The sequence below is a fragment of the Ruditapes philippinarum genome, unplaced genomic scaffold (genome assembly GCF_026571515.1).
Source record: "Ruditapes philippinarum isolate M1 unplaced genomic scaffold, ASM2657151v2 ctg19290_1_1_1_1, whole genome shotgun sequence".
Lineage (NCBI taxonomy): Eukaryota > Metazoa > Mollusca > Bivalvia > Venerida > Veneridae > Ruditapes > Ruditapes philippinarum.
The window spans coordinates 1-10,119 of NW_026862378.1; the positions used below are offsets into that span (position 1 = coordinate 1).

The 10,119-nt window shown below is 35.3% G+C and overlaps 1 protein-coding gene across 1 annotated transcript; it reads right to left on the bottom strand.

The window, feature by feature from the left end:
• Positions 1-4,848: 4,848 nt before the first annotated feature.
• Positions 4,849-8,841, bottom strand: LOC132718923 (succinate--CoA ligase [ADP/GDP-forming] subunit alpha, mitochondrial-like; the record flags this gene model as incomplete). Its single annotated transcript, XM_060702629.1, has 4 exons — positions 8,593-8,841; positions 7,332-7,449; positions 5,679-5,773; positions 4,849-4,907 (listed from the first exon to the last, which is right to left on the bottom strand). Coding segments are annotated over exons 1-4 (440 nt in total), but the record flags the coding sequence as incomplete, so codon positions are not given.
• Between the last annotated feature and the right edge of the window lie 1,278 nt (positions 8,842-10,119).

Consider the following 10,119-nt stretch of genomic DNA (forward strand, 5'->3'; position numbering starts at 1 on the left):
CACAAGCACAATACGAGGTAATGTTCAAAAAGTTCGTGGATTTTTGCTGTCAATCTTTTTTACTTGGTGCATAAAAACACCCTTTAGTGGATATGAATCGAAAGAGGTGTCTTTATTTCCAAAAAGTTAGATTTACTTTTAATTGTTAACTTTTATTTCCTTTACGAGTTATGTCACTTTTAATAACCATGGCAACGCAAACATCGGCGCACGCCGAAATTTTCATATAATGTTTTTAAATATAAACAAATGTTGAAACAAACTGAATGATTGTTTTAAAAAGTTAAAATACAAGTAATCATCTATTAATATTTAAATGACATAAAATCTGACATTTTTGACGTCGTTTGGACGTTGAATAACTGAACAAACAGGTTTTTGAGCAGCAGTAGACAGACGGGTAAGTTGGGAAGTATTAAAGGCCGTTTAAAAACATAAAATTCGCTCTTTTGGAAAATTTTTAACCAATAAATGTGGTATACTCCTTTATAGTTTTTATGAGGTGATTAAATTAATGAAAAACAATGAGTTGTCGAGCAAGTCTCTTGGTTTTCAGGTCGCGCAAGCGATTCAAATACGGCAAATAACATTGCTCACAGACAGAAAAGGGCGACGGATAATTTTTAGCGGCAAATTGTTGGGACGTTTGTAACGTCAATTTGCAAAAGATCCACAGAAGTTCAGACATTATGAAAGTTTTGCGAGATGACCGACATGTTTTAATTTCTGCATCAGGGGTCTATGTATTCATTCTGACCAAAACAATTTTAATTTAATTAAAAAAATATTTTTATTTCATTCATCAGGATATATGCGTATTTAACCATAAATAATTGTAGTTTTATTTTTTTGTATTTCCTGTAATTACCCTGGTCCGTTTTTGATAATTAATGTAGCCGGCGGTGGTTCAGTAGATTTACCGCATAGAATAATTGTCAGTTGATAAAATATTTTCTTTATCATTAAAAAATCATATTGTTTTAAGATCGGACGGGGCGGTTTCAAATTGATACTATCAAAACAACAATTGAATTAACTTAATAACACTGTCCGTTTAGTGTCGAAATTACTCAAAAATCCCGATAACATGCGGAAAGTATGCAGCACTCGGACCTTTATACGAAGAATGGAGCGAAAGAAATGACCACTTTATATCTCGGGTTATCATCACAAACAGAAAAATGGTTTTGGTGTATAATCCGCAGATATTGAACACTAAAACGAGTACTTTCAGACACAATGACGCTTGGTAAATGTTTCATTTATATTTGCGACGTCTACGAACGTCATTTTGTTTCATCATCAGCGTGCGCCGGATTGTGGCACCCCCTGTGATTTGTAACTGTCCACAGAATTGTTATTTGTAAACATATTTGTATTGATTTTTTTCACTGTTTAGTAAAGACAATATTTTTCATATATGTCTCTTGTAAAATCATAAATGCAAATTAAAAAGATGTGAACAGTAGAGCCGCAGTCCACGAACTTTTTGAACAGCCCTCGTATGAGAGGTGATTTCACGTTTTTTTGAAACACTTTGTTAACAGTGTATAACTTTAAAGGGATGCGCTTTGGCAAATTCATGACAAAAATATTAAAACGATCTTATTACTCAAATCACACTAAAATGTTATTTTTTTTAAAGTCCCAGCATGAAATCCTTTTTTTTTGCAGCAAACAAATCACATTTTTACAAAATTAAGTTTTGAAATATCATGTCCTCCTTTACAGTAAAAACAAACCTGACGACAAACCATTACTGCCGCCGAGATAAAACATTGCTTTGTTGAGACTGACAAAATTTTTCCACTGGTTGTTTTGTTATCTAAACGTAAATACAGACGTTATAAACATTGACATCTTTTCTCAAATTGAATTTGATTTGCATTGAGCCTATGAACTTTGATTTCTTGCAAAAAATTTACATTGCAGTACATGTTTGATAATTCGGTTAATAGTATCCTGAGATACACCTTAACTTTGTTCATTCTCTCTCTGGGTTGGAGATTTTACCCTTTTTATAAAAATTGGGACTTTACGAATGACGTCATCTGTTTGACTTTGTATGTCACCTTCAAAACTCAAAATGGTTTCGGCTTTTTAGTATTAAGATTTCGAGATTTGCTGATGAAATGTTTTACTCTATGTATTGTTGACAAAGATACAACATACCCCTGCCCCTTTATCTCCTTCTATATATTTCTATAAGAATTTCCATTCATCAACAGGTATTCTATAACACCGTCTAAACTTGAGTAAATTTTACGTCTACCCATGTTGAAATCACATTTATGTTTAATATATATGTGTAGTTTGCTACAGAAAGTTAAGATACTGTTAAAACAAGATATGTTTGTAAAACATGTTGCCCCCCCCTATCAGCAGGGCCAAATAGTCATATGATCAAAAGGTTTATTATGCCATGACCCTTCTTGACCCAAGTGAAACAAACAATTAAATAAGGGTTTTCTAGTATGCCTACTGGTCCCATGGAACTAGTCACAAGGGTAAAATTATTGTGACCCCAGTTGGTTGTTGTGCAGCAATTTAAGTTAAATTACAAATCTTTAACAAATAATTATATTCCATAAAATTTTATGGGAAATCAGTAGGCCTCATTAATTGACAAGCCAAAGTTGTTATTTACATAAAAGAACCTTCAAAATGTGTTATACCAAAAGCAATTTTTTTAGTTTAAATAAAAAATCAACCAAGGAACTTTGGAGTTGTTGATTTATTGGTCACCAAAACCGTCATTAAGTAACAAGGTCAAATATGAAAACATTTTGAACCCCTTTCACCCCAAAAATCAAAGGGGTCATCTTACAAGTAACTGGTAAATGAAACCAAATCATCATACCAAGTTTTGAAGTTTCCTGTGGCCCTATGCAAATTCTTTAGTTATTGATCAGAAACCCGTTTTTTTTTACCTACAAAGGTTTCAACGTGAAACCTTGACCGTTGACCCCTTGGATCCCCAAAAATTCAATAGGGGTTCATCTGCTGGTTTCATGAACCCAATCCAATCAATTTACCCAAGTTTGAAGAAATTTCTAGGCCCTTCAAGCGTTCCCTTTAAGTTTTTTTGAAAATTGGGAAACATTTGTTTTCCAAAAACCCTAAAAGGTCAAAATGTGGACCCTGGACATTTGACCCCTTAATAAATTGGGGTCCATCTGCCCTTCATGACCAATCATTCATACCAAGTTTTGAAGTTCCCTTAGGCCTAAGGGTTCTTTAGTTATTGATCGGGAAATCGTTTTTTACCTACAAGGTTAATGTGCCTTGGACCTTTAACCCCTTGAACCCCAAAATCATAGGGGTCATCTGCTGGTCTCATGAACAATCACCATACCAAGTTTTTGAAGTTCCTAGGCCTAAGCATTCTTTAGTTATGGTGATCGGAAACCATTTTTTTACCTACAAGGTCAATGTGACCTTGAACCTTTGGACCCCTTGACCCCAAACTCAATAGGGGTTGTCTGCTGGTCATGACTAATCACCATAACCAAGTTTGAAGTTCCTAGGCCTAAGGGTTCTTTATTATTGATCAGAAACCTTTTTTACCTACAAGGTCCAATGTGGACCTTGACCTTTGACCCCTTGACCCCAAAATCAATAGGGGTCATCTGCTGGTCATGGACCAATCACCATACCAAGTTTTTGAAGTTCCCTAGGCCTAAGGCATTCTTTAGTTATCGATCGGAAACTTATTTTTACCTACAAGGTCAATGGTGAAACCTTGACCCCTTGAAACCCCCAAAATTCCCAAATTTAGGGGTCATCTTGGGCTGTACCATGAACCAATCCAAACCCATTACCAAGTTTTTTGAAAGTTCCTAGGCCTAAAGCATTCTTAGTTATTGGATCGGAAATTGTTTTTACCCTACAAGGACAATGTGGACCATTGAACCTTTGACCCCAAAATTTCCAATAGGGGTCATCTTGCTGGTCATGACCAATCACATACCATCAGTTTGAAAGTTCCTAGGCATAAGCGTTCTTTTTAGTTATTTAAATCGGAAAATTGTTTTTACCTAACAAAGGTCAATGTGAAACCTTGACCTTTGGACCCCTTGAAACCCCAAAAATCAAATTAGGGGTCATCCTGGCTTGGTCATGTTTTTACAATACAGGCCAATGTGACCTTGAAAACCTTTGACCCCTTGAACCCCAAAAAATTCAATAGGGGTCATCTGCTGGTCATAACCAATCACCATACCAAGTTTGAAATTTCCTAGGCCTAAGATTCTTTAGTTATTGATCGGAAAACGGTTTTTTACCTACAACGTCAATCTGACCTTGAACTTTAAAAAAACCCTTTCACCCCAAAATCAATAGGGGTCTTTCCTACTGGTCATGACCAATCACCATACCAAGTTTTAAAGTTCCTATGGCCTATAAGCATTCTTTAGTTATTGATTGGAAACCGTTTTTACCTACAAGGTCAATGTGATCTTGACCCTTTGACCCCTTGATCTCAAATCAGTAGGGGTCATCTGCTGGTCATGACCAATCACCATACCAAGTTTGAAGTTCCTAGGCCTAAGCGTTCTTTAGTTATCACTCGGAAACCATTTGGTCCCTCTACGGACCGACAAGTGCAAAGCAATATACCCCCTCTTCTTTTGAAGTGGGGGGCATAATCATGAAACTTGTTTGCTGCAGGTATTAGCGAGAAACAAAGCTAAAAAAGGGTGTTTCAAAATTCGTGTATCACCTTTCGTACATTTTGATTGCAAAAAATAATTCTACTCATTTAGTAACCTGTGTAAAAATTCTATATTTACTGTAATATATAATAATACTGAAACAAATAAAACAAAAAGTACCTGAGCCATCACTTACCAATTCTTCCCTTCTGATGGATATGTCCAGGCATAATACCAATTTTTACACTCTCCAGGCTTCAAAAAAAACCCATAATATCATAAACAGAGGATAATGAATGAGTGTAAAAATATAGGTTCAATACAAAATTTGTTTGAAACAAGTTATATTATGCTAGCCCTATTTGGTGAATTCCCTTAATATTATTTTTAATCAACTAAATTTCCAAATACATGTAGATTCCAGTAATGAATCAACACAAATAAAATATTCTATTTTCAACATACCTATAGGCGTCCCATTAAGCTAAACATTTAAGCGTGGTTCTTAACGCTTGTTTTCTATAACGCAAATGTTACTTTAAAATACATGTATATGCACGGCTGTTCAATAACATTTTTACTGAGTTGAAAAAGCGAATCAGGTATGCGATAAATAGAATAAATGTGTATTAACCAATCTTTGCTCTGAATTCATACGTAATTCTAAATTTAGATTTGTCTCAGCAGTAGCACACTCCACTTTTTGTCGGGTCTGTTGTAGGTAGTATGACAATAGTACAGTAAAAAAGGGGGCATAATTCTGTAAAACTGAATTGCAGAATTACCTACTCTTTCCAGTTAACATGTATATTAAGTTTGAAGTGAATATCAGTTAAAGTTTTTTTTATAAAATTAAGAAACAAAAGGGCTTTAATGGCCCTTGATCGCTCAAATGAGTAAATGTTCCAAATGAAGTAGATTACATTATAAAGACATTCCTAGAAACATCTATTTTACAAATTTAGAGCTTATTATTATTTTACCAGTATAAATGTTTAGGGTTTACTGTACTTAAAACATATTTACCTTGATAATTCCTGGACAATTTGGCCCGAGCATTCTTGACTTATTTTGACGTATCAGCTTATGTTTCACACGTACCATATCTTGTTGTGGGATACCTACACATATAACATTTTTAAAGAAAATTTAAATCAATGAAACAATTTTTATCACAAATGAATATGCTTTTGTTTTTACAATTAACAAAAGCAAAAATCAATTTGATTTTATTGCTCATACATTACCTTCCATTACACAAATGTACTGTTTGTTTGTTTGTTGTTTCATTTTACGCCTTTTACCAACAGTATTTCAGTCATATAGGCGGGTAGTTTCCTAACCATCATTCCTGGAGAGTTACACCAGTACTAGACTACCTTCCGCCACGCTAAACTACCAAAGCATCTCCGGGGTATCGAACCCACGCCAGAGAGGTAACTGGATTAGAAGTCATCCACTCCAACCCCTCGACCACGGAGGCGGTACAAATGTACTAATCCAATCAGTGGAATAACAAGAGCTGTCCGTAAGACAGCGCGCTCGACTTTTTTATTGCTTGCCAATAAAAAAAGTTTTTGCAGTAAAAGGCAATACAAGAATCTCTGTATTTTTAAAGTGAACAATGGCCATGAGCATTAAGATATTTAGTGAAGAATTATTTTACTGTAATTGTGTGATACCTTGAACACTGCAGCAAAGTTTGAAATGTTTAAGTCAAAAGAGGGCTGGTAAGAAAGAAAAAAAAAACTGAGTTGAGCCTTAAATAAATTTAATAGTGTTTAAACCCACTTTGAGAGAATAAGGTATTTTTACGTCACTCAGAAACCTTGGTAAATGACATAATAACATAATTTTTCAAGAAATCTATGCCAAGGAAGCAGTATATTTTTGTACAATCAGCATAATATATAGATTTGACTTTGTATGTGAAAGTATTATAGTTACCTTATAATACAAGTAATAGATAAATTTTATCAAGCTTTTTTTTCTAAGTCGATAAAAGGCCTTAATTTTTAAAACAAATCCTTGACAGAGTTACCTTCTCTTGCGTACAGATGGGGGTAATGATGTGAAATAGCATTAAAAGTTTCAAAGCAATATCTCAAAGGGTTAAGGCAATAAGTGGGATTTTACCCATATTCAATGTATTTTCTAAGTCAAAAAGGGGCATAATTCTGTCAAAAAACCTTGACAGAGTTATGTCCTCTTGTCTGTTGATGAAGGTCGTGATGGTAAACAAGTATGGTCAGTTTCAAAGCAATACCTCCAATGGTTTTGAAATAAAGTGAGGTGGTACAAAAACTTAACCAAGCTCAATACACTTTCTAAGTCAAAAAAGGGCCCATAATTCTGTCAAAAACCTTGACAGAGTTATGTACTCTTGTCTGTAGATGGAGGTTATGATGGTGAACAAGTATGGTAAGTTTCAAAGCCATACTTGTAATACTTCTGAAATAAAGTGGGGTGGTACGAAAAACTTAACCAAGGTGTGACGCCGACGCCGACGCCGGGGCGAGTAGGATAGCTCCCCTTTTCATAGAAAAGTCGAGCTAAAAAACAATATTCAGTGGTATTACACCCTCAATTACCACACTTTTCAGTGGGATAAAAACAACAATTGGACTTCAGAATTTGTAAATTATCTTTTGTTATGGTACTTCAGGATTTGTATATTACCTTCTGTTATGACAACAATAAGTGGGATCTCAGCATCAATGGCTTCTTCAATGGCAGCTGCTGCGAATCTTGGCGGTACATAAATAGCTGTAGCATCACAATCCGTTGCTTCCTTAGCCTGCAATTTAACAAAAGAATATAATCATGGTGGCCTGTCAGACTTCCCGAAATACGTCTGTCAGACAGACATGTGTGATAAATTTTATCAGGTCTGACAAATTTTTATTCCGGATCGGTTTGACTGTCTGTTTTTTTTTTCAAGTCGCGCGCAAACAAATGGCGTAGCTAAAGGTGCCAAACCTGGGAAAATCTACCTATGGGAAGCGTGCAGAACAGAATTAAAAGGATGAAAAGAATAGACCTGAGAGAAAATTTAATGAAAACTGGAAGCAGGACTGTAAAATGGTTGGTGTACGACACGGAGGAGGTGAAAATACCCTGTACGGACCGTGCCTATTTTTAAGGCGGAAACAATTTGTCTTAAAAATACAAACACCAGTTTGCCTTTGATTTTGTTTTATATCATTCGGTCTGACAGATTTCCTTTCGGTTTGACAAATTTTCATGGTGTCAGACCATATGTCTGAATTTTTTTTTAAACTTTCCAGAAGTCTGGCCTATACTATGTCTTTACTATTCCTGTACAAACATTCTGAAAATGCACAAGCAATCCGATTGATTTATGAATTGTATGACAGTCTTGTACTTTATTATAATTATTTTTTTTTTTTTAATACTGATTTTAACACATTTTTTAATTTTATCTTGACTGATGACCCATCTAGTATTCTACATTGTAGCACCCCCTTTCCTGAATAACAGTAATAACATTAATTACCAATTTCTCTGCAAGTGACTGTCTACTCATCTAACATGATTTCTGCTTGAATCAGCATTGAGAGACAACTAACCAAAAGTTAAAAGCCCCTTGTGTAACAACTGTGCTTTATACATGTATATAAAATCATTTGACAAAAATTGACATTCAAAAAGGGCCATTACTCCGGAAATGCAGCTTTCATAGTAAAGCATATATTGTCTTGCAACTGCACCTTGTCATGATAAGCAAGTATTCCAAGTTTCTTGCTGATAACTTTGCACTTGTTTAAACAATGGGACACATTCAAGTTTTTGCCGATGATGCCGATGACAATGCAGCGATCAGAACAGCTCGAATTTTTCTTCAAAAACAGAAGTTAAATATAAATTTATTCTTCTTTTTTTCAAGTAGAAATTTTAACAACAAAAATATGTTTCTAACCTCTTTCACTGTTCCAAAGACAGGCAGTCCCAAATGTTTTTGTCCAGCCTTTCCAGGGGAAACTCCTCCCACCATTTTAGTTCCATACTCAATGGCCTGCTGACTATGAAAAGTCCCTTGCTTTCCAGTAAAACCTTGGCAGATTACCTTTGTTGCCTTTGTCAACATAAGGTTTGGTCTTGTTGTAGTGTAAATAGACCTAAGTCCAACAGTTTTTGCCAATCCTAAAATAAATACCAGTTGGATTAACAATTATCAGGTGGTTATATCTTTACATTTGGCATAAGAATCGCATATGCAGTATGCATGGCTATGTCAACATATTACAGTGAATTTTTCTGCAAAAGTGCCTTTTGAACAGGAAGATTGTATTTTAATGTCTATATGTTATTGTACAATGGGTAGAGGTGTAAAGATTCACTGATGCATCCTGCATCTTTAGTGCCCGATAGCACTGAATAAAATTAATTAGCTAGTCTAGAAATCACAATCCAAAATTTAGCTTATACAGAATCCCAGCTTTGAAATCTATGCAACCAGCAGCTATAAACATGTATACCTGGATGCTGGATCATGTGTCACCCAGAACCCTGCAAGAACTCTAGTTAATTTGTGACAGCCATATACAAAGGTCATGTTGACAATTTTCAATGGAGGGCTTTTGTCCGCCCTGCAATTTTTAAACAGAAGGACTTTTGTATGTTTCCTGTCTTTACTGGGCATTTTTCTGTGTATCAGGCAAAACAATACTTTTAAGAAAATAATGTTTGGTTAATCAACACCAGTTTAGTCCTTAAATCACTGACAACACTAGAAAACAGTTATGCAGGGAATAATGTTTCTATAACAGACAACTCAACTCATTTGAATAATGGTAGAAAATTACACAATTTTTTATAGCACAGAGCCCAACATATACTGTGAAATACTGAAGATTCATCATTTAAATCTTAAATGTGGAGAAAAATGGTGAGGCTTGCTGGGGAAGAGCATCAGACTTTAATCAAAAGGTTGTGGATTTGAATCCCAACAGTGGTTAGATTCCCTTTCAGATTCCACAATCCATGATTGGTTAGGACAGTGGCAAGAAGTCCACTTGGGAGACGTAAAGCACATACCTAGGTTGCCTAAACATAGATTAACACGAATGGGAAAACATTGTTTAGATGTCCCACAACTGGTAAGTCCATGTGCTATATTGTTACAGTGTCTATTCTAGGTGGGGGGATTCACTCATATTTTTGAGGATTTTCCCTCTATTTTTTCAAAGGCAGGGGGGAAATTTTACACAGAGAAATAAGGAAAAAGATCAACAAATGTAATCAATTTTCACTTTTCAATAATCCCCAGTTTTGTTTTTCGAATCCTAGAAAAGACACTGTTGGTAAAGCGTCAACTCACCCCTACACCAACGCAGCACAGGTCAACTCGGCCCTATTGACCTTTTCGAAAACCTAGCCAAACACTGTTTTTCCGGTATAATACCGATTTAGCTCTGGGGAATTACACCTCTGTGATTTTTCTCAC